Source organism: Haplochromis burtoni, unplaced genomic scaffold (genome assembly GCF_018398535.1).
Source record: "Haplochromis burtoni strain Fernald_Lab_line unplaced genomic scaffold, NCSU_Asbu1 Contig_92, whole genome shotgun sequence".
Lineage (NCBI taxonomy): Eukaryota > Metazoa > Chordata > Actinopteri > Cichliformes > Cichlidae > Haplochromis > Haplochromis burtoni.
Genome location: NW_024582453.1, coordinates 544,418 through 570,844, shown reverse-complemented (window position 1 = coordinate 570,844; position 26,427 = coordinate 544,418). Strand labels below are relative to the sequence as shown.

General features: G+C 37.6%; 3 protein-coding genes across 4 annotated transcripts in view; 1 reads left to right on the top strand and 2 right to left on the bottom strand.

Annotated features, from left to right (window-relative positions):
* Positions 1–52: 52 nt before the first annotated feature.
* Positions 53–6,672, top strand: bpnt1 (bisphosphate nucleotidase 1). Of its 2 annotated transcripts, none has more exons than XM_005935389.2 (10): positions 53–181; positions 436–479; positions 1,756–1,881; positions 1,973–2,077; positions 2,183–2,290; positions 2,446–2,494; positions 2,914–3,005; positions 3,828–4,025; positions 4,792–4,897; positions 5,020–6,672. In XM_005935389.2, the coding sequence occupies exons 3-10, from the start codon at positions 1,762–1,764 to the stop codon at positions 5,169–5,171; spliced, it is 930 nt and encodes a 309-aa protein (XP_005935451.1). In that variant the 5' UTR covers positions 53–181; positions 436–479; positions 1,756–1,761; the 3' UTR covers positions 5,172–6,672. The 2 variants fall into 2 exon arrangements, with proteins under 2 accessions (XP_005935451.1, XP_042078647.1); XM_042222713.1 differs by having other exon boundaries at positions 53–479; positions 5,020–5,172; positions 5,685–6,672.
* A 1,361-nt stretch (positions 6,673–8,033) lies between these two features.
* Positions 8,034–14,024, bottom strand: LOC102299915 (serine/threonine-protein phosphatase PP1-beta catalytic subunit). The gene is made up of 8 exons (XM_005935395.2): positions 13,760–14,024; positions 11,793–11,924; positions 11,123–11,353; positions 10,571–10,675; positions 10,193–10,264; positions 8,951–9,102; positions 8,455–8,589; positions 8,034–8,368 (listed from the first exon to the last, which is right to left on the bottom strand). Exons 1-8 carry the CDS (start codon positions 13,809–13,811, stop codon positions 8,264–8,266), a joined length of 984 nt encoding a protein of 327 aa, XP_005935457.1. The 5' UTR covers positions 13,812–14,024; the 3' UTR covers positions 8,034–8,263.
* A 2,601-nt stretch (positions 14,025–16,625) lies between these two features.
* The window catches only part of LOC102307146 (phospholipase B1, membrane-associated), a 17,317-nt gene continuing 7,515 nt past the window's right edge, over positions 16,626–26,427 (bottom strand). Inside the window, exons 21-42 of the mRNA XM_042222712.1 lie at positions 26,231–26,311; positions 26,074–26,139; positions 25,873–25,973; positions 25,652–25,733; positions 25,458–25,562; positions 24,054–24,149; positions 23,062–23,133; positions 22,812–22,889; positions 21,762–21,822; positions 20,129–20,187; positions 19,968–20,035; positions 19,840–19,883; positions 19,380–19,479; positions 19,239–19,290; positions 19,068–19,148; positions 18,921–18,986; positions 18,748–18,842; positions 18,415–18,496; positions 18,231–18,335; positions 18,058–18,153; positions 17,834–17,908; positions 16,626–17,138 (exon numbers count right to left, since the gene is read on the bottom strand). Coding sequence (XP_042078646.1) covers positions 16,863–17,138; positions 17,834–17,908; positions 18,058–18,153; positions 18,231–18,335; positions 18,415–18,496; positions 18,748–18,842; positions 18,921–18,986; positions 19,068–19,148; positions 19,239–19,290; positions 19,380–19,479; positions 19,840–19,883; positions 19,968–20,035; positions 20,129–20,187; positions 21,762–21,822; positions 22,812–22,889; positions 23,062–23,133; positions 24,054–24,149; positions 25,458–25,562; positions 25,652–25,733; positions 25,873–25,973; positions 26,074–26,139; positions 26,231–26,311 — 1,941 coding nt within the window. The 3' untranslated portion in view covers positions 16,626–16,862. The remainder of the gene's footprint in view (positions 17,139–17,833; positions 17,909–18,057; positions 18,154–18,230; positions 18,336–18,414; positions 18,497–18,747; positions 18,843–18,920; positions 18,987–19,067; positions 19,149–19,238; positions 19,291–19,379; positions 19,480–19,839; positions 19,884–19,967; positions 20,036–20,128; positions 20,188–21,761; positions 21,823–22,811; positions 22,890–23,061; positions 23,134–24,053; positions 24,150–25,457; positions 25,563–25,651; positions 25,734–25,872; positions 25,974–26,073; positions 26,140–26,230; positions 26,312–26,427) is intronic.

Here is a 26,427-nt window from a genome sequence, read left to right as displayed (position 1 = left end):
GAAAACAGAATTACGGTCAAGAAAACTGAATGTTAAATAAAATTTAAACAAAAAACTGTACGGCTGTCCTTCCTTTCCTCCCCTTCGACGAAACCGGCGGGCACTTTGACCCGTCACATATGTCATTACAGAGAAAACGTGTTTCATGAGCAAAAGCGAAATGGTTCACCTCCACATTCCGGTACTTCCGTAACGGTTTTACATTGTGATTAGACCAGTTTTAAGCAAAATTTAACGTTGTTTTGCGTAACACAAATTCGAATTACTTAAACACATTCATATATGAGAGATAATCGCTGTATTTTAATCCGTGTCGGCGTTCTTATTATTTGTTGACGGGTTCATTCTGAAACGTTGCTGAGAGGGGGGTACATCTTATCTTGTGGGGATCAAAGGTCTACCACTTACTGCATCTCCCTTCTTCACAATCTCCAGGTGCAGTCCAGGAAAACTGTGGCTATTGCACAGCGTTAGCATCAGTAAGTACTCATCAAAGTTAAGAGGATATATTTTTTAATATTCTTCATTTTAGATTTTTAGTCACCTAGCTTTGAGCTATAGCATGGTGGCTAATTAGCCTTAACTGCACGAGCTTACTTAGAATTCCGTTTACACCCGACTTTTAGTTACTTAGCTAAACTAATCACGCTAAAATGCAAAGTTAACTACTTAATATTTAAGCTACGAAGCTGGTTATCGAAAGACGGCATTCACTGAGTTTTAAACTATCAATGTTAGGCTGTTATTAAGTACATTTAGTACTGTACTTACTAAAATGCAATCTTAACATACTTAAACTTTAGTCTTGTCTATTTGTGAGACCTTATACCTGTACTGCACTATATTTCAGCGAGTAATGTTTATGTTTGTGTAACAGTTTAATTACTTTACAAATTTATGCATATGAGTACAAGGTATACTAGAAATTATTGATTTACACAGTAAAGTACAGCTGAATGATTAGTCAATTAATCAGCTGCTGCACCCACAGCATAACCTATGCCACAGATGACCATATTCGGGATATCCACATCCTTTAGCATTATAGGGAGTGGAGAGTGGAAAGACCTGCTTGAGTAGTTGTTTTTAGACCAGTCTGACCTGTGTGTCTATCTATCTATCTATCTATCTATCTATCTATCTATCTATCTATCTATCTATCTATCTATCTATCTATCTATCTCACATTAAAGTGACATTTTCGATTTTCGTTACTTGTAGCACTTTGCTACAATATTTTGCTAAAATATTGGCAGATGATGGCACTAGTGTTGTTGTGAATTAATGGGACAACTGCCTTTAGCTAAATATTTTCATTTGAATGTGTAAATCTTATTAAAATAACCTAAAAATATTTTTTTGATGTACATTAAGATAAGAAAAATGTACAACAAAAAGAAGCTACTATTATTTTTCTGATATTAGTGTGTTGTGATCAGCTTAACTTCGTCATTAACTCTTGTAGCTGCAGTATCCTATGTATTCTTTTAATTTAACTGGGGGATTGTAAAAGCTATTTGCTTATCCAGAGTATTTGGTATTTTTCAGCTATTATTTAAGGAATAAATCCAAAAAGGACTTGTTTTTTTGTTAATTTTAAGGGTCATCATTGTTATCTTTTATTTAAGATATTATATTTATCAACTGGAGTACTATGCATTTGAGTTTTTAAACCTGGCTATAGCAGATTGGCATAATGAACAAAATCACTCCTAGTTTTATGAGTTTTACTTTCTTCTGCCCTACACCAACCAGAAAGCAATGTCTGGAAGTCCTGCTGTTGTTATGCGACTGGTGGCCTCAGCCTATGCTGTGGCTGAAAAGGCTGGGACCATTGTACGGAAGGTCCTTCACAGTGGAGAACTTGGTATTGTGGAAAAGGTATGACCCCACTATGTGCATTTTGTGGTTTAACAACACTAGCTGCACTCATGGTTAAACATATAAGTTTAACATTTCTGTTTCTACACAGACAGGCGCTAATGATCTGCAAACACTGGCAGACAGACTAGCACAGCAGAGCATTTGTGCTTCACTGTCCAAACGTTTCCCCAAAATCACCATAATTGGAGAGGAGGTAAGTGTCAACAATATTTAGCCAAATTATTTGCTGTGGATACCTAGACCTAAAAACATCCTCGTATTATGACAAAGCTCATGAATATTTATATACTTTGTTCAGGATCTTCCTTCTGAAGTGATACAGGAAGATCTAATTGAGACTGGCCAGTCAGAGGAAATTCTTCAGAGAAGTTGTCCACCTGAGTACAGCCAGCTGAAAGAAGAAGAGGTAATCACATGTGGGTTTAGTTTCAGAGGTTTAGCACCTGAATAAAAAAGTATTTTCTGCTATTACAAATCAGTGTTGTACAGTTGTTGCTTGGACACTGTTTACCTCCTACGGTGTATACGTACTTGTTCTGAATGTGTCTATCTGAATTTCAGATAGTTGTGTGGGTAGATCCTCTTGATGGCACAAAGGAATATACTGAAGGTATGCTCTTCTAAAGCATGTCTTAAAAATCTCCTCCCATCTCTGTGTATTCAGCTGCATAAAGCTCTCTGTGCACAAGCCTGCTTGGTTGCTTTCTGGTTCTCAGCTCTCAGAACTTCACTGCTACTTTTTTTGCCTCTTCTTTGTGCATCCCTGCTCCTGCTTATCCACCTGTCCGCTGTCTTTCTGCTGACCCTAGCATCGAGGTGTTTCCATTTCCAAGCTGTGGCCCAGGCACCACACAAAGGGTTGGACACCCCTCAGCCTCACAGCACAGCTCTCTGTATGGGAAGGCAACGGTTAAGCCGGGCCTTGCAGAATATTAATTATTATGGCCACACTAGAAATATTTATGAGTGAAAGTGCAGTAATGTCGTTTAGTGGCTTCCAGCTAACATCCTGCGGCTTCCTGACTTCAGGGCTCCTGGATAATGTGACAGTGCTCATTGGGATTGCATATGGAGGCAAAGCCATCGCAGGCGTGATCAACCAGCCGTTCTACAACTACCAGGTACAAGCCAAATCAAAACTGTGTTCAAACTGTCTAACAGCTTTGCTATATAGTGTGTCGGCTATTTTGTAGTACTTTTTGTAAACATCATTCACCTTATAGTACACAACAAAATCATCACAAGACACACTAAAAACAGCGCACAAAAGCTGCACAGATGAAAGAGCCACCAGAGATGGAAATAATGTGATTTTCTTACCCACTGAGCATGCTGTACCTGGTGAGCTTGATGGCTTCTCAGAGGCAAAATTAGATGTCTCAGCTGTGCTGTGGCCCATCTTCTCCTGATAAACGCTGACTAGAGCCATATTTTAGTCTTCAGTTGCTGAATTGCATTGTACATCTTAGAGATGCATTATAAAATAGCTCGCTTATTAAAAATCTACATGCAAGCTATAACAATAGGCCAGCAGCTTAGCATCTGAGTGAGCAATATAGCTTTAAAATTATAACACAATAGTTCAATGAAATTTGCAATGATGATATTAATGATGATTAACTTTTTAACTTCTAAATTTAGAATAACTAAAGTAATCTAACCTTGTAACTCTCCAGGACCTGCACGATATTGACACCCAATAAAACTGAAACTGAAAAAAAATTTCTACCTGGAATGTCGTCACTTCCGTCAAGCTTTTTAACCAGTTGCTTGAACCCCTGCTTTTCCACCGTTCGATATCTGGGCTTGTCTCATTGTTGTGCACATTAGGGAATGTAAAAGCATGATATCACAGTAGGACTCTTGCAGCTGCACATATATGTAACAGAAACAGTCTGTAGTAGTTGAGTGAGTAAGGTTAATTGTGACATTTTCAACATCAGCTTGGTGCAGGAACACAATTAGGAAGAACCATGTGGGGGATGCTGGGATTGGGCGCTTTTGGGTTCCAGCTCCAGGAAGTTCCAGGTGACAGACGGATTGTCACCACCACCCGTTCCCATAGCAACAAGCTGGTAACAGACTGTGTGGATGCCATGGAGCCTCACGAAGTTGTACGAGTGGGTGGTGCTGGAAATAAGGTAAGATGGATCTAAAATTTTCTTCTGACAGTGGTAACAACTCTGTGTACTTGTTCGGGCAGGGTTTTTTTAAAACTTATCAACATTATCTTTAATTTCAGAGATCATCAAGACATAAAAACTGCACGTATAGAATGAACAGTCAGTTGATTGATTCCCCGTGTGCCATCACGAGCTTTGAATCCACAGGTTCTGTTAAAGTAGGGTCCTGTGCTCTTCTTATGCTATCATAGGGATTTGTCTGCAGGCATACCTCACATAATCTACCAAATGCACCCTTCATGCATTTATATCCCACTACTCCATGGCTTTATTTTATGTATCGTCCTGGAGTTTGTGCTTTGTTTAGTTTATTGGTTATCAGCTCTCTCTGCTCTTCTTTCCTCTCACCCCAACCGGCGTTCTCTTTACATTAAAAGATTGCCAGTATTGCAAAGTAGCATTCATAGAAGATTGTTGTAAATGTGGTTTTCTCTCTATTGTTGCAGGCTCTTTGCTTTAGTTTAGCACCCCATTATGAAGGTGGTGAAGGTTGTTACTATATAAATAATAAAAGAAAGATGTAAATCAATATAAAAAAAAGTGCTAACAAATTGAACTCACTTTTTTGCATTAGTGACCAATGAATTATGAAGCAGTGAGATTTTTCTTTTACATTATTAAAATTAAAACTTGGAAAAGTGAATGCTTTTGTCTAGTTACATAGATAAATTCTACACAGAGAGACTGAACGTACATTTTTCTGTCCGTGCTTCTCTACCTGCAGATTATCCAGCTTGTTGAAGGAAAAGCTTCTGCCTATGTCTTTGCTAGTCCAGGGTGCAAGAAGTGGGACACTTGTGCTCCTGAAGCAATCCTGCATGCTGTTGGAGGTGAAAACGTTTAATCATAAAGCAACATAATGTCATGTATAGACACTGTTTTTTTTAGGGTTTAAACCACTTTCTAAAATCGTTTCCCAAATATTTCCTGATCATCTCTTTTTCTAATGCAGGTAAACTGACTGATATGCATGGAAATGCATACCGCTATGATGCTAGTGTAAAGCACATGAACTCTGCCGGGGTTCTTGCTACACTCCGTAACCACAAGTACTACGTCAGCAGAGTACCACAGTCAGTGCTGCAAGCTCTCAAGTCAGACTGAGGTCTGTCTTTATGTTGTCAAAACATACAGTGTAAAATCACTGTTTTGTTTTTTTATTAACCACATTATTTGACTGGTGTATCTAATTTTTAAATGTAACTAGTAACAGCAGTTTTGAGGGTATTCTGTGTTCCTGTGCCTAAAACAAATCACCGTGATTTCTGAGTGTCAGCAGACTAACCAAACTACCACTATGATCTGCACTAATTTAATGAATCAGACACAAGTATTAAAGCAGGCTTAACAGCACTTCCATTTATTTCACTCATTTGAAACAAACTTGTACAAATCTCAGAACATCTTAACATACGGTTTCTCAACTTGAAGACCAATAGATTTACAAGGCAAAAGGCAAGATCTGAAGGTTAAATGTTGGTTAGTGAGTTGGAAATGATGTACTGTACTTGATTCGGTAACCACAAAGTCGGAACAGTCTATACGTAATGCAATGCCAACAACAAACAAAATGCAGGCATCTTGACTTGATACATTTTACCCTCTTTTTACACACAGTAACAGAAAATGCATTCTGGACAGTGAAAGAGGGCAATGGTCAAACCCCACTGCTGTGAAGAACAAACATACAACTGAGCTGTGAACACTAAAAATAAACTGACAACAACTAGTTAATCCTGTATTTGAAACCTCGTCTTATATCTAACAAGATGCCGTGTTCTTCATTTTCTTACCTTCTTTTTCTCTTTTTTCACACTGGCACATCTGTCTACTTTTCTACACATTTACTGTATTTATCAGACTAAAGGACACACACTCAAAGTGCTCTCTGAGCGGTGTGGGTCCATGATGTCTGGATTTTTACTTCAGAAGCAAAAAAGGAACCATTTACAATGTTGCTTTATCGATATTTTATAACAATAATGGAAACACCCACTAATGCTTGTTCAGTGATGTGAGGGATTAAAAATGTACACAGTACAGTATGAGTTGTGGAAAAATGGACTTGAAACACTACGAGGAGCATCGGCTTTATACAAATGCCCAACTAAAGATTTAGCACAAGTTGGCATCTTTTTGAAATTAAGAGGCTTTAATAGCCCCCTCACATAATTGTGCTTGCATACAGCAAGATTTCTAGCAATATTTATTGCACTAACATCATAAAAGTCTGTGGATTTTATTGGCATCTCCATAGGAAGAAAACATTCTTGAGTCGTAAGAAAAGTCTTAGCTGTCACATTTAAAGATAAAATTCAACATTATGGGAAATATGCTTTGGCCGTACCTGCCAAGTGTGAAATTCATGGTGAATTGATTAACGGTTCGTTTGTTGTGTTGTTTGGGACTGTAGGTACAGCTAACAGAGCTCAGCATAAAGACTGGAATCAAGTGTCTAGCATGACTAGCAGAGCTCAAATACAACATATCAGCACCTCCAAAGCCCAATAATATTAACAAGAACGTTAACAATATTTGGTTTATCTGGACGAACAAAAAAAAAAACCCACACTAATTTTAAAGGCGTTCTTTGAGTCAACTTTAATGCTGTACACCATGTACAGTACATACTTATATAGTATGTGAATTTTAAGAAGGTAGTCCAAATTTGATTGCAATCAAATTCAAATTTAATTTGTGAATAAACCTAAAAAAAAAAATAGTACTCGAGGAGCTAAATCTAACAATCGACCTGGTAGATACTTTGCTCATGCTACCCTGCAGCTCAGTCTCACTGCAAAACCTGAAGGAGTAGACAAACGACTAATTGTGAACACAAATTGTCCTTTTTGTTGACACTTACCCCAGCACTGAATTTAATGCACTTCAGTTGGAAGTACCTCTTGTGCCCACATGTGCTGCTTTAAAACATTTGCTACAACATTTGGGGCGATCGTGGCTCAAGAGTTGGGAGTTCGCCTTGTAATTGGAAGGTTGCCGGTTCGAGCCCCGGCTTGGACAGTCTCGATCGTTGTGTCCTTGGGCAAGACACTTCACCCGTTGCCTACTGGTGGTGGTCAGAGGGCCCGGTGGCGCCAGTGTCCGGCAGCCTCGCCTCTGTCAGTGCGCCCCGGGGTGGCTGTGGCTACAATGTAGCTTGCCATCACCAGTGTGTGAATGGGTGGATGACTGGATGTGTAAAGCGCTTTGGGGTCCTTAGGGACTAGTAAAGCGCTATATAAATATAGACCATTTACACCTGTTTAAACCCAACCCATGATCTTTTCCTAAATCTAACCAAATATTTTTGCTGCCTAAACCAAACCAACACCCCGAACACAACTAAAGCCTCAAAGTATCAATTAGGAAAACTTAAAATTGTTAGTCCTGAGTGTCCCCAGAGTCTTTTGCACTTTCAGACTGGAAGCACAACAATTTGTGTCTTAATTAATGGATCTGTGCTCATGGCACATCTGTTTTGCAAACTAACACCCGTGATGGTGGGAAATGCACTAATGCAACAAACAGCCATTCCTTGAGAGCACATCCATACTTTTGAAAGCGTGACAAGTATTGAGATGCAATGTGTCCTTAACAAGAGATCTGTCAATTTAAGTTTTATACTGGGAAGTCTGAAGAGTGATTTCAGGCCCTTGTGCTAAGCTATGAAAGCCATATTTAACAGGTGAGAAGTCTTACCTGATATTTTGCAGGAACACAAAGGAGCATATTTCCCAAAATGTTTAACGATTTAACCAGTGTAATACTTGAGATAACACAGTGGGAATCGAGATGAGACTGGAATTATTTGGACCTGTAGGCTGGGAGAGTGCTGATTTTACACATTGCTTAAACAAAGAGCTCATCTCAATCACACAAGCGTGCATGCATTTACAAAACCACGATTTTTTTTTTTTTAATCTGAAGGCAAAGAAGCATCTCGCCCATTTCGAAAAAAGGTTGGTGTTAATATTCCTGAATGAGCTGAGTAAATACATACTGTAGCATTAAAAAAGAAAAATCACTCACATATTCATAAAAATACCCACAGAACAAGCAAAACAAAAAACCCTCTCTTTGAGTTTTTATTTACACATGAATAAACTGACTGAGAAGGCTGGAGTGTTTGAGGCAGCCTGCAGGGATGTGGGCCAAAGCCCAGCCAGAGGAGGAGCAGGAGAGTCGGGGCCAGCTGCTCACCTCTTTTTAGGTGCCTGAGTGGTACGAGGTGGGGTGACCGGGCGTCCTGAATTCACCCCTCCATACTGATACTTAGCTTTTTTCTCTGACGGCTTCAGGATCTGAAAAGAACAGATAGCAGTGTTGACATAAGCCTACAGAGGATTTAAGGGAGATTTAATGTGCCATCAAAATTAACACGCTCTACCTGAAAAGAACACATGAGCGATTCGTCCACGCTCATCATGCCGCCTGCATTGTCAAACTCCCCACAGTAATTGGGAGCAGAAAACAGGGTCACCAGCTGCCGCTTTGCAAAGAACTCATAACCGTCCTCAACAACCTGTGGTGTGGCAGGATTAATACAAGATGACTGACTGAAAATTAACTGGCACCTATTTTGGTAATCAATTCAGTTATTTTTAAGGCTTGTTTTTTTTAAAGATTGTTTTGGTAGCTTAATGTTCCACTCAGTAAGCCAAAAATATTTTCTACTTGGTGGTTGTAAGTCATTCAAGAATATTTAGGGAACATGTTTTGCATACAAAATGATCAGCTCTGTTTTCACTTTCGAGCTGTAATAAATAAAAATGATTTAATTCAATTAAAACTGACCAAACTTGTTTTCATTAACAAATGGAAGTTTAATTATCAGCTGAGCCATTTTAAAACAGTTGTATGTCATCAAGTAGCTTGAGTGTTACCTGATGTGCTCGACAGATGAGGTCCAAGTCGTGGCGGTTGAGGAACTTGCTGACCACATCAGCCCCAAAGGTGAAGGAGACGCCCCGATCATTTTCACCCCAGCCCTGGACATCTTTGTCTGGATCAGACCACAGCAGGTCGCACAGCAAGCCTGGAATGTGGCACATTTAGGTCAGCAGTGCAGTCGAGTTGAGCAGTTACCCACCGACAAGTGCCTATTTTTGTAAACTTCTACATGTAATTGTATGTTTAAAAAACTGACATTTCACCTGTTGGTTAGTGAAACTGTTGTGAAGACTTGTTTCTGAGCGACATCTTGGTGTTTTAAATCCAAACTTGTCACCATGCACTGATACAGTAGAGACTTGTCAATCACAAGTCAGGCTCACCCTAAACCGTACATAACTGAAACTAGTCAGCAAGACCATAACCTCATCACAAAAGTGTTTATGGTACCATCCAGCAAAGTCGACCTCAAATTGACATTACTAGTCGATTTGAGCAGCACAGCCCTCCAGCTGCTGAAGCTGGAATAAGACACTTTTTGTAAAAAAAGGAAAAAAAAATGGTTTTAAAATTTCTGGTTTTGACTTGTCCTCTCATATGTCAGTGCTGATGTGGCGGTAGCTACGTGTACCATGACAGTGACCATAAATGGGCGTGGCTATGTGATGGAATTACCAGAAGTGATGGGTATGGTCACCCTGACTGGCCATTGTAAAAAATCAGTCTAAATGGGGGTTCAAAATGGAACAACTAACAGCGATATGGAAAGCAAAGATCCAGGAATGTCATTAACAGCCAGATGCTTCAAATGACAACAGATGAAAAAACTGTTAAGGACATGAAGTGGACCACTCCTGAGTTACATTTTTCCTCATCTCTGAGGTGAGTGATCTAAACAGCTCTGAGTGGGAACAAAGAAAGTGCTGACTGACATAAGGGGGTGGTAAAAACATAAGAGAGTTACCTAGACAACCAGAGCCTAAAATGTCCTGTAATGAGCATCTGTCAGCTACAAAGCAAGGCACCATGAGCAAATCGTTTCATATCTGGATGGGGCTTAAGGCACTATGACAATGGCTTTACTCTTTAAACCTCAAAGCTATGTCCATCCTTTATATACAGTCTACATGCTAAAGCAGTAGGTGGCAATGTATTCATAATTTTACAAAGTGGGAAATGACTACAGATACTGTATATATGATGATCTTCATGAATCTATTAACTTAAACACAGACCTGTGTCTGGGACATCAGTGGGTCTCATAATACGTCGGATTTGTTCCATGGACTGCAGATCAGGTGACAGTCCTGAGCAAAAGAGGACAGTATTTACTACATGCATCAGTAAAAAATTTAGACATGACAAAAACAAAGTTGACTAATGTCATGAATTACCAAGTATTTACTGTAGTTAGTAAAATATGTTAAGTTAATGCAATAGTAACAAGATATATTACTAGCTGAGCCCTCAAATGCATTCAAATATCTAAGACTGATAAATGGAGTAATTCTAAATGATCACTCACTGCCTATTTAGAGGCACACTTTTAATTCACGGAGACAAATTATTCAGCCGTACTTTGTTACCTCCCACATAACAGATGTTTCACAAACCTCCGTGACAGCAGAAAATCTTCTCATCAATAATCGCAGCAATGGGCAGACAGTTAAAACAGTCTGTGAATGTCTTCCAGAGCTTTATGTTGAACCTGCGTTTGCCTGAGGAAAATTTAACCAAAAACAATTTCCAATTCAGGTGTGTTATTTTACATCCATGAAAACCTCCGTTATCTCACAACCAGAAATGTTCACTTTTCACATTTTTAGCTTTCAGAAAATTCAATATATGTTTTGAAGTTTAATCATTATCAGATTACTTTAATAATCATGAGTTGTATTCTCTAGTGCAGTAAGCACTAGAGAATATTAAGGATTAAATCCAATGCTGATCAAACGTTTTTGTCTTTTACACATAATTTATTGCCATAGTGCTTATTTCCATTGAATAACAGAAAGAGAAAGGAAAATAGTTCTTCAGTTTGTATCGATACAAACCACAGAAGCAGCTAATCTTTACATCTATGAAACTGTAACCATCAAGTTAAATTAACAGAATTTAAATCTAACAGTATTCAGATGCAGGCAAGCACTGATTTTTCAACTTACATTCGTCATAGAAGCCGTAGATGCGATTGATGGAGGCACACTCGTGGTTCCCTCTGAGCAAGAAGAAGTTTTCTGGATATTTGATCTTGTAAGCGAGAAGAAGGCAAATGGTCTCTAATGACTGCTTCCCTCTATCCACGTAATCTCCCAGGAACAGATAGTTGGCCTCTGGCGGAAAACCTCCATACTCGAATAGCCTTAACAAGTCTGTGTACTGCCCATGGATATCACCTGAAATTAAAATTTTTACCTACAGTTTATTGATCTCATGTGATTATACAGATATATTTGAAAAAGAATGGCATATTTATAAACATATTTATAAAATGTGTAGTAAAATATTAAGCTCAACTTTATCAAATGCTGCACTGAGATCAAGCAGGACAAGCACACAGGTAAGTGCAGTGTCAGAGGCCATAAGGCAGTTATTCATAATCTTCACTAATGCAGTTTCTGTGCTACAGTGAACTACTGTGAATCTAAATATGGTTAACCTGGAGCAAAAATAACAGCATTGTGGGGTGGACTGTCTTGCTGTGAAGGGACTTAAAACATATAAGACAAATCCAAGTGGATTTTTGCTCAATTCAACCCATAAGCATTGTAAATGTAGTGAACAAATAAAAACAATGTATATAAATGCCCTCTGGGGATATAGGTGGGTTCTCACCACAGATTTTGAGTGGAGCCTCAAGTTCAAGAAGAATTGGCTGACTGAGGAAAATCTCTCTGGACTTGATGCAGAGCCCCCGCACCTCAGCCTCTGTCATCTGTACGATCTTCCCTGGACGGCATCCTCGCACTACAAGGTAAAAAGTAACACACATATCATTATTGTGATTAAAACAGAAAAAGAAAAACATTTCATTCATATCACCAATTCCCAAAACATTTATATTAAACAAAACTATTAATTAAAAAAAATAGTATGTTCAAGTCACAAGTTTTGTCTTTTATTTACATTTGCACCACAGATTAAAGAAATCTGATCACCGAGTTTTGCTTTGCTACTGGCCAAACATGCTATTTACTCCAGTCAACATGGGTTGTTATGAACTGGCAAGATCAGGAATGAACAGCTTGTTGGCTCAGTTGGAAGTTTATGAGTGAGTGAGCGCAGGCGGTCTAGTCTAGAGGGCAGATTAATGTATGAAGAAAAAAAACCAAGGTTGTTTAGAAATGTGGTAGCGCTAGCCAAAGCTGAAAGCTTACTCACAAATGTTATTGAAAAACTGACAGTAGGTACAAGTTGCACATTAAACCCATAATGATAAAAACAATAAAGATTTGTAATAAATTAGCATGATGCTGATTTTTAATTACAGTGGAGTTCTAGTAATGTTAAATACTATCATTCTTCCTGCAGATGTTAAATGCACAAATTTCAGTATGTGCAGAACAAATACATCCAAAATTAGTTCATGACATGCATTAAAGTAGATGGAATTGAAGGATTTAATAAATTTTGAAGTGTAACGACAGTAACAATGATTTTGCATATCATTGGTTTTTCCATAACCACAAAGTGCATCTGCCAATAAGCAGGATGTTTAACCAGATATTATTTATTGTTTTCCGTATACCATTCTTTATTTGGTTTCAGGCAAGCAACAACAAAAATAATACTGAATTGTTATGAGCAAATGAAAAGATTAAGGTGAAAGGTAAAAGAAGTTCACTTCACTTTTACTTACACTGATGGATGTGGGGTTTATTTAAACTACTTTATAATTCTGGGTATCATACGCAGGTTTTTTTCAGCTTTTAGAAATTGGACCAAAAATACAATTAAATTTTAAGTTTTGTTTATTTTGTTTTCATTTAATACACTTTTTTTAATCAATCGAATACGTCATTTTTATTGATACATTTCATTTATTTTAGCTCTTAAATTATGCATTGTACAGCAACTAATAACTCAAGATTCTCGTTTTCTTAAATGTTATGGAATTGCTTTATTTAAAAGTATCAAGGAACCGTGGGAAATACTAATACCTCAGAACAGTACTAGTGGACTGAGTTGATTCCCACCCCAGGTACAGCCTAGGGAATACACTGGTTTACTGTTTAAATTAGCAAAGGCTCATTAGCCGTGCAGGCTTTAGTGATCCGCTACGTAAAGGGGGTGTGTCCGCAGAGGTAGCCGACTTAGTTACCTGCCTTGGGAACGAGAACAATTAGTGTTACTAAGAAACCATAAAATTTCACAGTTCTTCCCGTTCCCCAACATAAGAAAAATATTAACCAGCACCCACTACAACAAAAGAGGTGCTGTTAAACCCTCAACTTATATGACTACTTAATTTAATTAGCTTTCACTATCCCTATCGGGCAACAGCAAGCCAATTTGACATCACTCTTATTTTCCACACAATCTCAAAACTAGCATTAACCAGCAATAACGAACAGATAGAGTGATGCCACACTATTTGGGTCGAACGTTTACCGTAGCTTTTTAACGCGGCGGTTAGCTTAAGGCTTGATGCCGATGAAAAACAGACAGCTAAGGATGCGATGGCGAAATGCTTTCGAAACATGTCGTGAAGTTCCTGGTTACAAACAAGAACCTCCAGATAGCCTTTTTCTCCTCCCCAAATAAATTTACATAAAGACGCTAGATCACAAATGCTAACCTACCTTCCAGTAATCTAGAGATGAGGCTGTCAACGTTCAACTCGCTTTCCGCCATGTTTCTGATGCTCACACAGGCAGGTTAATGGACAACACTGGCCCTGAGTGATGACTTGTAGGCTCGATGAGTGGACAAGCTCACTCAAGTAAAATCACACTTAAATATACAAAAGTACGGAAGCTATGGATATAAAATAAGGCAAGAGTGCATTATCAAGACACAGTATCGACGAACAGAGGTATTATAGCTTTCGATTTTTTATTAGTTTATTTATTCTGGGGGGGGGTGTTGTTTGTTTTTGTTTTTGTTTTTCATTCAGTTTAGTTTGCCCCAACTCATTTGTTAAGTCTTTACTTTTGTAAAGCTTCACTTCGCTGTTTGCTTCATTAATAAGGGGATTTAAGACGTTCAGAACAGTCCAGTAATGCAGTACAAGCACTTGACTCAGAGTCTTAAAAAGTATTTAAATGAAGAGGTTAGGAAAAGAAAAAAGGGGGAAGAAAAATGGGATACAGAGATGAAGAAAGTAGACAGGAGTGCTGGGAGGCCTACCTACCCTCCCCTTTTTTAGATTAAAATCCGCCACATATACACATGTACATATAAACCTTATCCTTATTGAACTAATATAATTGAAATCAATTGAAATTGAATCAGTCATCAACTACTTCACAATTTCAAATGCACCATATACATTTAGCATAATTAAATTAAAAGTTTAATAATGTTATTTTATACTGCACAAGCTACAGGTAGTGACGTTGTGCTAATGATAGGTAGCATTTTGCAGGGCATTTTTATTGTTACTTTATGTTTATCTTTTATATGCCAGAATATATTTACAAATCCAACAACCCTGTGAACTTAAACATATTGATACAAAAGCTTTATGAAATGCTGGGTTTGCAAAGGAAATACTTTTACTATGGTTAGACTCCTTTAACTCAGTTGAATGCTCGCCCTTTCAGGCGTACAACTGAACACACTCATTTCACTGTGAGCACTAAAGAAGCAGGAAAGACAAAGATGGAGCCTGATGATTCACGACGTTGTGAGGAGCAGGATTTTGAATTTAACTCTGAATTTAACAGGGAGCCAATATAGGAGAAATTCACACACCTGGTTCAAATTTTGCATTCAATTATACAGTATATAGACTTAATGTACCTCCCCTGATATCTAAATGACTCCAGCTCTATCTTTTTATGCTATGAAAATGCCTGTAAGCAGTGCGATCTGGATGAGGGTCATTTTAATAGAATTTAATTTAATTTATTTTTATTTAGAAAGAGGGACAATACATATTAATGAACATTCTAACAAATGTAAATATGCCAGATTATAGGCTTGGGCTCATTTCCATCTGCAGACTCTCTGGCAGGTTGGTGTTACAGATAAATTAGTAAAAACATACAGAGACACTATTCACAGATCATGTGACAAGGACAAAAACAGTGATCACATCATATTAGAACAAACAATGACAAGAAGAGTGGACAACAGAGGACAATATAGATAACAGTAAAGGAAACACATCAATTATATTGCACAAACCCCAGTATTACACATGCCCTGACTGTCCTGATATTGCACTGACCCATTACACTAATAGTTGTTTCCCTTTTTGTAAATACACTAACTAAAAAACATTGATACAGTCTTTTTAACGTTAAGGCACAGGCATGAGTCATTCAGCCATTTTTAAAATAATGTAATGCCAATGAAAGCTGATGGGCTGCATCATCAGCAGTTTTGACTTGTGTAAAAATTACCGTATCATCAGCATATATAATTCTGTCCACATTTTGCACACATTGGGCAAGTCATTTAATTAAAGTGAAAATAACAGGGGGCCTAGAATCTAACCCTGAGGGACACCTTGCATACAGTAAAGATAGGGTGACTTACTATTCTTTAATTGTATGCATTTTTTTCTATCGGATAGATAAGACCGTATCCATTTAATGGTGTGATTACTAAAGTTAAATGTTTACAGCTAGATGGAGAGATTGTGGGGAGCTATGATAAGGATGAAAAGCGGCAAACCTGTGGAGGTATCGAGATGTCTGAGAGAGAAGGCAGTGGAGGAATCTGAACTTTTGTCTGATTGTTTATGTTTTCTATCCGCTTTTCTCTGTTTTTGTCCTTAAATTGTATTAATGCATCTTTCAGCACATGGTGTGAAGTCATAATATTTGTCTCAGATGTGAAAGGGGACTGTCCAAAGTGATTAGAGAAAATAAGTCACTTTCCCCTGGGAGAAACTCTTCATCATAGTTTATTCAAGTCTTTTACTGAGAAAATTCCATCAAAGAAAAGAAAAAGATGTGATTTCCATAAACAAATCCAATAAATAATGTTTATCTATGTGATATAGACATATCACATTATCAATATGTTCCAGTTCACCTTCTTAGTTTTCCATGTGTGCAACATTTGCTTACTGACATTAATGAGTAAGGTGGGAGTCACATCACATTTTCTTAATTTGCCCAATTGAGCGCTTTCTGAGATGCAGCCAGAAATGAGTGATCTTCAAAGTTACTCCAGTTCACCCTGAGAGTAGCATGATAATGAATAACAGTATGACAATACCGATAAGCTGAGCAACTTCATTATATAAATCCAAACCACAAATATCAAATTGCTGCTGGGTGCTATGAAAAGGTTAGAGGGATCACCAGAGCCAGTGGGATTTCTTCTCTAGAGAATATTTGCATATTTATACAAAGTTAATGCTTCACTTGTTGGACAAAAAAACTACTAGAAGATTTAAAAACACTAAATTCAACTCTGCTTTAAACAAATGAATCAAACCGCACTCAAATACTGTAGCATTTTTATTTCATCAATAAATAAAAATGGGTATGATGAGAGTGAAATGTACAAACTGTCAGGATTCATACATTTATTTAATTATGAATAGTTCAAAATGTCTGTGCAATACAAAGTAATTACAAACATTTCACACACCTGCTAGCACTTTTAAAGAACATTTTAATAGTAAAATTAAATATTTGAGAGATGGCTTCAAACCTAAATTCCATCATGAAGTCTTGTCCAGATCTCAGCTCACTGATTTGATTCTTGACACGATTTTAGACAACATTAAAAAGCTGTTCCTTTCATTTCAAGCTCTTTTCTCTCTGCCTTGCTTTTGCGCCGATGACCGAGAGACAGAATTATCCAACAGGCAGCAAAACCCACCACTAAACCTACAATTCCCACAAGGACAGGCACCCACACAGGGGTGGAGGAGGGACAGTTGAGCACAGGGGCTGTTAACGCAGAGCTGGAACTGTGGGTGGAGTCTGTAAATGGAGTAGGTGTGGTTCCTGATGGACTTGGAAGACTGTTGATCTTTGTGAAGATAAACGGACTGGCCTATGGGAAAGATAAAATGGTTAAAAGCTCAAGAGCTGTCTATATGTAAGAATTTCTGAACTTTAGAGAAACACTGGAAATAAAAATTAATTTTGGGTGACATTGTGGAATAATCCACTAGATTTTTAAAATCGTTTGACATATGATGAAATATTTTCTCCTATTCATCTTCACATGTCCATATTGGCATGATAGCGTCACACAGTTGCTGCAGAATTTGTCGACTGCACGTCCATGTTAAAAAAAAAATCTCATTACACCACATCCCCAAGGTGTTCTTTTGGATTGAAATCTGCTGACTAGAGGCATTTGAGTACAGTAAACTCATTATCATGGTAAAAAAAACAACCAAAAAACAACTTGAGATTATTTGAGCTCTGTCACATGGCACACTGTCCTGCTGGAAACAGCCATCAGAAGATGATTATACTGTTGTTATAAAAAAAAAAAAGGACATTGCTGTCAGGCTGTTTACACCAAGTTGTCCAGTTTTGGTGAATCAGTGGAAGTTGTAGCCTCAGTTTCCTCAGCCTATATTTATAATATTTTTTTGCTTTTTTTTATACTTTTTGGTATTTTTTAAAATAAAAAAACTATTTTTGAAATCATAGATTGTAAGTGGCATTAAATCAACTAATTATTAAATAGTTGTAGCAACATGATTAGTAGAATTTCTCTAAAATCTTCCTAAATACCTCAGAAGGACAGTGAATTTTGGAGCGGTCATATGTGAAGTTGTTGTAGGCCTGCTTTCTCCCTATAGGCTCTAACTGTAAGAAAGAAAGAAAAAGAGTTGAAATCTTTAAAATGGCAAGCCAAAAAAAAAGTTTGCCTGAAGTTAATACTTTTTACTGAGTTAAAAGTTTGCATAGAGTATACCACCCTGCTTCAGTTTGGTTCATTATTTCCCGCAGCTCACCATGTTATTCCACAGACCAATGGCCATCTCAGCATGTGCTCGCTCACTGATGTGGAAACAGTCTACAGAGAAGAAACTTGTATCTGGCTCACCCTCCTGGTGAAAAAAATGAAAAAAGTACCAATATGGGTGCATTTGATAATTCGTGTTTGGTTTGTTTCTCAGTTACTCACTCCAATTTTAGGGATGAAGGAATTATGTAAAAATGGCTGAAGTACGACAGCAAAGTCTTCTTTTCCGTCATAGAGATCTCCAGATACAAGATACTGGAGCTCAGACTAAAGAAATATAACAGAAAGGATTTTTTTTTAAATAAAGAAGTTATTGAAATGATTTTAAAACAAACGGCTTCCCGACCTGGTACTCGTGATTGATTCGTTTCATCTCCTCAAGCTCTGGAGACTTTTCTGATGGGTTGATAACACAGGGACAGCTGGTCCTGGAAAAAAATCCTTTTATTATTGTGTTTTATTGTCCTTAGAAGGAATAACATTATCAGCTGACCAATTGAAATATGGTAATACAGTCGAAATGATACAATTGACGCAAACATCATCTCCGAACAATCTCATCTGTAAAACAAAGGAACATTTATTTGTTCACATTTGAAAAGGTGATTTACATGACATATGTAAAATCCCTGTTTCATTCTATGAAAAGGTCCGAAAAGACACGCACTAGAAAACCAACCTCTGGATTAGTGAGCAGCCCAGAGTGTTCCTCGTAACTGATTTCAACAGATTTATCTGCATGATCTCCACGACATTAACCAACAACCTCGGTACCTAAAGATACATGGAGAGAAATGTAACTTAGTTAAACTCATGATAACAGTATAGTTCACTATTTTAAATATAACCTACCTCTTTGTAAAGCATATCCAAGCTGATCTTAAGATTATGGCTGTAGTTCTTGGGCGATAGATTATTCTACAGAGGTCAAGCACATGTTGTGTTATTGTTCCATAACTGTTGTTTGTGTACAATGCAGTAATTTGGGGGAACACTTACTTGATCAAAGCAGTAATTGCAGAGGTCATTGCCTCCAATGAATATTGTCACAAGTTTCCAGTCGTTTTCAAAATTCACCTCCTGTGGGGCACATGTACCAAAACTGATTATCAAAAACAAACAAATTGCTAAATGTAACTCATTTTTAAATCTAACTCGGTTTTCATGTACCGTATCTTCTCTTATGGCCTTGATGAGAGCTTGGACTTGTGATGGGATATCTCTGTGAACAAGTGAATACACAGACCGTTAACACGTTACAGAAAATGAAAGAAGGTTGGTGAAAGGTTTGTTTCACTGAGGTGTACATACGATGCCTTAACTCCAGGTTCAGCCATGTTGAAGTGTTTCTGCAATAACCCCTGACCTTTGGAAAAGCCTTTCAGAGAGGGGTTGAACTTCCTTAAGATGTCTGAGGAAATACAAATAAATGAGTAATGAGAATATGCAAGAGTGGCGTTCTCCTTGTACACAGTGGGGTAATGATTTAACTTGGATGTCGTTTGGTATCATGTAATCTTTATTATTAAGTTGTATAGCAATTTCAAATCAAAATCTTTAACAGCAAATCAGAAATTGTTTTAAAAAGGCAAATTCCTGTAACATTTCTTTTCAGGCTTTATATTTTTGGATGTTTTCAACAGTAAATCAGAGATTATTAGACATACATATAACAGAAAGAATTATCTAAAGACTTTAGATACCCCATAGAAACAGCTATTTCAGTCCCATAAAGTAACTGGTTTTTGCCCAACGAGTGGCATAAACTCACTTGGTAGTGTTGTGACTGTGTCCAGAGTATCATCACCTCCAATGCTTTAAGATATACGTGAAAAAAGCCAATCAGCAGCACATTGGTTTATAACAGTCAGCATCCTGTATAATGGGAAAATATCATACCTCCATGATACTCCTTTATACTTTGTATTGAGCTCAAATATGTTCTTTGCTTTAGCACCAGTGCCTGTCTATGAAAACAAATATACCACACAGCAGTTTAAAGATGCAGAAAGTTTGTTTTTCTGCTTAAAAAGGGGGAATAATTATGTTATTGCACTTACTGTCACAGAGTCTCCTAGTGCTGCCACCACCTTAATGTCTGCTGGCCTCAGCTTGTGGACTAGGATATTCAAAGGGTTGAAAGGGTACTCAAAATTTGTACTTAAGTACAAGTATTGTTACATTGGTTAAATTGTACTCAATTACAAGTAAAAGTACTGGTGTTAAAAAATACTTGAGTAAAAGTACAAAGTACTCTTCTCAAAAACTACTCAGAGTATTAATTACTTTTTAACAGACTGATGTTTTATTCTGTCGTCAATAGCAGGCATTCAACTCGATTCACCAGTATAAATATTTATGTTCAAAGCACATTTCTCAGATGAACAAGGTATAGAAAGGTAACTTGTTTTGTAAATAAATGTAGATATAAAAGAAGGGAATTTATCTACTAGAAGGAGAAAAGGAAAAACTGAAGAAAACAATGCTCGGGCATGCAGCATAGGATGGATTAAAATGCTGAGAAAGAACACAGAGCTCAAGGAACTTGATAATAACTTGGAGTGCATGAACAATGGCATGCTCAGGAAAAACACAGAGCTCGAAAAACTTAGTAAGAAACTGAAGTGCAAAAACAATGAAATGCAGGTTCAAGAGCAAGAACTGGAGAAAACACATGATGACCTGCAGTGTACGCTTCAAGAAATCCAGAGCAGAAATCACGACTTAGAAGACATGTACAACAAAGTACAACAGAGGAATACAGACATGTACGAGGCAAAGCTATTACAGGAGGCATCTAAAGATCTGAAGGAAAAGCCTGAAGAAAAACAAGCAAAATTAGAAGAACTGGAGAAAAAATGCAAGAAACTTGAGGAGGAAATGGCAGTAACAATCAAAGAACTGAAAACCCTCATCCTACAGAAAAAAGAGCTCCAGGAACAGTGCCTGCTGAAGAAGGCAAAAAAAGAAGAAACGCTTCTGTTTTTTCTGGAGGAGGGACCCTCCTGCTTCTTCACTTGATCACTCCTTTAAAGGGAGTTTTTCTTAACCACTGTCGCCTTGTGCTTGCTCAGAGGGGATTGTTGGGAGTTTCTCTCCTCCTTTCTCTTTCCTCCTTTATATCCCTTTCTTTTCACCTCCCCTCTTCTCCCTTTCTCTCCTACCACCTCTCCATCACTCCCCATTTTTTTCTTTCTCCCCTCCCTTCCTCATCATTTTTCTTTTCTTTGTTCATCCTCCCTTAACTTATTCTTAACTAACAATAAATATAATCAACCATATTTTTACTTGTGTCAAATCAATGTCTTCATTTAAGAATAATTCATCTTAAGAACAAAAACAACAAATGTGTGATAGCTGTGTGTGTTGATGGAGTGACACATTTATGTCTTACATTTTAGTGGGTCTTTTATTGTTGGGTCTTTACAATACAATATAAAGCACCTTGAGGCAACTGTTATGGTGATTTGACACTATATAAATAAAATTGAATTAAATTGAATTTTACTTTAGTCTTATAGGTTATCATAGTTTTAGTTCTTGCAAAGTTTGGTACTTTAGCTTAAAGTTTTTGGCTTTTAAGTTCCCTGGTTCCAAAATCTATCCAGCTTTTTGGAATTGGGATTGCATTAAGTGGATGATAGTGGACACGTCCTGTGTGTGTGTATGTGTGTATGTGGGTGTCCATCTTACCTGAAGTTGGCACAGTGTCAGATGGTGCAATATTTACACAGGAAAAGTCACTTCCCCAGTTCTGAAAGAATTGCAAATACCAAAAATATTTTAATCAGACCTCATTAATCAGAACATTTAGCTTTCGTGAAGCATCAGTACAATAACATTTCTTAAAAACAATATTTGTGTCTTTTAACCTTTAAAAATGGAAAGTCTGTCCAAGCATTGCACTGGTTTCTATCTAATGCTTACCCAAAGAAAATAAGCAGACATTAATTAGATTTTAGTGGTTTTCTATCATTGGGGCTAAGATCTGGAGAATCACTGCTTTATTCGGCCTTGAAGCAAGCATTTGTAAATGAGGGAAATACACATACACAACAAAAGTGCATAAAGCTTGTAACAATAATAAGAGATACTAGCTGAATTATAGAAATAATTAAAAAATAAGGAGAATACTGGAAACCAATTCCAAAATATCCACATGTCTAACCCAAGTCCCTGGCACAAGACAAACCATCATAAGCCCTCGGGCTGCTCATTACTGGCATCTATTTTAGTTATCTAGATAAGTATTAAGCAGTTCTGAGCTTCCTCTGAGACCCAACAGACTCCGGTGCATGACTCCTTTGAAAAAGCTCAAACCCTAAAAAAGGGAGTCTGTTTACTAGGGTTTAAACAATCTTATAGCTTTAATGTTGTGTGTAATTTGAATGTGTGCTTTGAGACAAGCCCTGGCATTTATGACAATCACAAGCTTTGTATGTTGACCAAAAGATGAGCTTTAGGTCAAGCAGTCGAAATGATCTTCCAGGGTGAGGAGCTCAGTCATTCAAAAAGAGCTCAGAGCAGAGCCTACTACTATTTCAGTCCACACCACTACACATCGAAAGGAGGCATATGAGTTCATTCAGGCAACTGACCATTCCTCCTTTAAGCCTCCAAGGGGAGTGTTTTTGGGTATGTCCTGTCAGGAGAAGGCCCCAGGGGAGAACCAGAACACACAGGAAAGATAATGTCTTTCTTTTTTGGATAAAGACCTTAAAAACCTGGAAGTTAGATACTCACTGTATTAGGCTGAGGTGTTGGGGAGGGACTGGAATAGATGTAATTGCTGTTGTTGTAGGCCCGAATATAAGGTGAAGTCTGGGGATAAAAAGAACTTAAATTAAATGTGATGTATAGTGATTACAAAGAGATGCGTATCTATAGAGGCTAGAGGCTAGACAAAGAAACCACAACATTTGTAATCTAAGCTAAGTTTGAATAGCAATTTTCCCAACGAGGATTTACAAAGACATGTTGACTTGTCTCCTACCTTACTTGGGCATTTCAGGCCAGTGGATACAGAAAAGTCCTGTAAAGAAGTCTTGTTGCCCAGTGGCTCCAACTTTGAGAGTAAAAAAAAAAATTGTGATTTGTGCACACAGCATGTTAAGTATAATGATTAGAGCAAATAAGCTTTATAGTGTTTATAATCATGTTAGGATAATGTTCAGTACCAATAAGTCAGTGGAAGTTTAACAGTCTGTTAAATAGTCAAGATTACGTCTAACAGATACAATTTTGTTAGTCGGTATAAATTCTTATATCCTTATGTCTCAAGGGTACAGAAAATATATATTATTCTTTATAAGCTCAGCTACTCATACTAGTAATGTAGTTTTATCAGCTGATATTTACAATGTTCCTGCCTTTTACACATAGCATCAGTAGCTATAATGGCATTGTTGAGGGAGCACATAGTGGTTTTTACCCACCACTAAGTACTTTGAAAGCCTGTAATTCAGAAAATTTCCATAGTACTAGTTCCATTAGATATAATACAGTTATTATATAATGTTCTGATTCTGGGTGGGGGGTGAAACACTGTTGTTTTCCATGCAGTGACCCACTTATTAATATTTTCATGAAGCAGAACAACATCCCCAACAGTCATTAATAATGCAGTCAACAGCAAAATGGCATGTGTGCAAAATACTGTAACAGCCTCTTTTTGTTTACGAAAGAAGATAAGTGCTGCTGTTTGTGATGGCTGATCCCACTGAGGCTCTTCAGTGGCACAGGCAGAGATGTCAAAAGAAAGAAAAAAATCCTTGCTGATGTGGCACAATTAGAAGCACATGAAACAGCTGAAGTGTGGCAACTACGTCTTTATTGGTGCTTGACAAACACATGTTTAGTCGGAATCAAATACTCATGTCATATTATGTTGCTTTTGTAGTAATAAAAGTATCAAATAGCAAAAATATATACGGGTCAGAATAAGTGTTTTACAAAAAGAGTCCCTTTTGTTTGCCATATATTTACCATGTTGTTCCAAAGGGAGCGAGCCATCATGGTCTGGGCCTTCTGGCTGACGTGGAAGCAGTCAGCACTAAAAAAAGAGCGATCAGGGCGGCCATCCTGAGAAAAACGCACAATAAATATGTAAATGTTAAGATTTTTGGACTACTTGCATCGGTCAGAATATAACTACTGTGTAGATATCTGATCAGGACCAGCAGATCTTTCAAAATACAAAAACAAACAAAAGAAACAAAAGAAAGAATCGGCAGTATTTCCTTTTTTTTTTTTTAATGTCAATAAAGCTGTTTTTGTAAGAACTTAGGATTTAACATTGACCTTAATCGTTAAGGGAGCAATTTGTCATTTTGAGAAATATACTTTTAAAATACACAATCTGAACTGTTCTAAGGAGCAATCCACTCGACAATGATAAAGATCACATAAAGACACGATCATTATACAGATTAAATCAAACCACTGAAACCAGACAGAATAGAGTGACCTTTAGAGGTGGATTTTTAACTTTGGAATAGTATCAGTCAATCAATCAATCAATCAATCACAAGTATATTTAGTATGTTTCTGTTTATTCGTGGTTAAGGATTTGTTGTCTCATGTATAGTTTAAGTTCCATGTGTTATTTTCTGTCTGCCTCTCAGTGTTGAGTTTGTGTCTTTGTGTAGTGATTTCGTGTTTCCTGTTTTATTGTGAAGGTCTGCTTCTCATGTGAGTGTATTGTTTTACTTCCCTTGTCTCATCTCGTTAATTACTTCCAGCTGTGTCCCCCACCTGTGTGTAATCTCCCTGTGTTTCTCTGAGTGTATTTAAGTCGGGTCTTCTGTTGTAGTAGTTGCTGGTCCGTCTGTGTAGCCACCGTGTTTCATCTGTGTGTTATCCCTGCTGTCCATCATCGTTCATGTTTGTGTTCGTGTACATGTTCGTGTTCGTGTTCTGGTTCGTGTTTTGTAGTTTAGTTGTTCTCAGTTTAGATAGTCTGCAGTCCCGTTTGCCGTTTTACTATTTTGTACTTTATTTTCAATAAACCACCTTCACACCTTTACAAGTGCCTGCGATTGGATCCTCCTTTATTATCTCCACACGGCTCACCCCACTCGCCGTGACACAAACAATTTCTCACAAGAATTTCTACAGAAATTCAATAGTCCTTTCTCTTGTTAGCTAGTATTTAAAATTTCACATCTTTTGTTGATGATTTAAGGTAATCAAAATTAGACCTTATGCTCTGCAGAATAATTTACAGAATTGCTTGAACAGATTCTGTGGAAGCCATTGATCCAGTGGTTTTATAGTGGAATAACGACAAAATCCTTGTGTACTGCTGCAGGGGCCATGTTGTTACATACTGGATAAGGTGAACTGTGGATAAACACCCGTAAATCCTGTGCTCTGTGCTTTATTACTGACCGGCAGCCTGGGGAAAATGATGTCTCTGAAAAAAGGCTGGATAACCACAGTGAAGTCTGAGCGACTGTCATACCGGCCGGACTCCACGAGTTCATGTAATGCTCGCTGAAATATAGAGAAAACAATGACGATCAATGGGGACTGACTTTAGGGCTCCTTTTTTAATGAGATTTCCTTTTTCTGGACTTTTCTACCTGATAGCTTCTGTTCAGGTCTTCCAACATTTGAAGAGCCTCAGAGTTGGACTTTGGCAAAATAACGCAAGGACACATAATCCTGGAAAGATAACAAGGGGTTACACAACAGTTTAAGATTATTTATGAAATGATAACTGTGGACGATAAAAAGAGCAACTGAGCAATGCATTACCTACATATTTTTTTTATATCTCATAATACAAAAAAGTGATACTCACTTCACCAGCCAGGTTGGGCATTTAAGTGAGGGATCTTTGTGCATTTCTCTTAGTTGTGTTATCTGCAGAGGCTCTACTAAGTTCACCAGAGCCCGAGGCACCTATCAGACATTAGCTAAGTTAATACTAATGCTAACACTGACCAGGACCAGCATACATACTGCATCTATATAAATGTGACAGCCTGCCTGATGATTTTACCTCCTTGTGAAGATAATCCAGGCTTTCTCGGACATTGCGAACATAATTTTCTGTAGAGTAACGTAGCTGCAAACCAAGATATAACATTTTCGGCTTTGGTGACCGTTTTGGCTCTTTAAAAATGACCTATGAGTTCTTACTACATGCCAGTACTTACAGAGTTGTAGCAGTGCTCACACAGGTCATTTCCTCCAATGAAAAAGGTGATCACCTTCCAGTCTGATTCAAAGTTGATCCTCTGCAACATGCACAAATGTGAAGATAGATAGATAGATAGATAGATAGATAGATAGATAGATAGATAGATAGATAGATAGATAGATAGATAGATAGATAGATAGATAGATAGATAGA

Bases quoted from the DNA above. Each gene is read 5' to 3' on its own strand.
- bpnt1 (XM_005935389.2), top strand. From the start codon at position 1,762: ATGTCTGGAAGTCCTGCTGTTGTTATGCGACTGGTGGCCTCAGCCTAT. The intron at 2,495-2,913 runs GTATGCTCTTCT...TCCTGACTTCAG, and splicing joins CACAAAGGAATATACTGAAG to GGCTCCTGGATAATGTGACA. The intron at 3,006-3,827 runs GTACAAGCCAAA...TTTCAACATCAG, and splicing joins AGCCGTTCTACAACTACCAG to CTTGGTGCAGGAACACAATT.
- LOC102299915 (XM_005935395.2), bottom strand. From the start codon at position 13,811: ATGGCGGAAAGCGAGTTGAACGTTGACAGCCTCATCTCTAGATTACTG. The intron at 11,925-13,759 runs GTAGGTTAGCAT...TTTACCTTGTAG, and splicing joins CATCTCTAGATTACTGGAAG to TGCGAGGATGCCGTCCAGGG. The intron at 9,103-10,192 runs GTCTGTGTTTAA...GCCACATTCCAG, and splicing joins CACTGATGTCCCAGACACAG to GCTTGCTGTGCGACCTGCTG.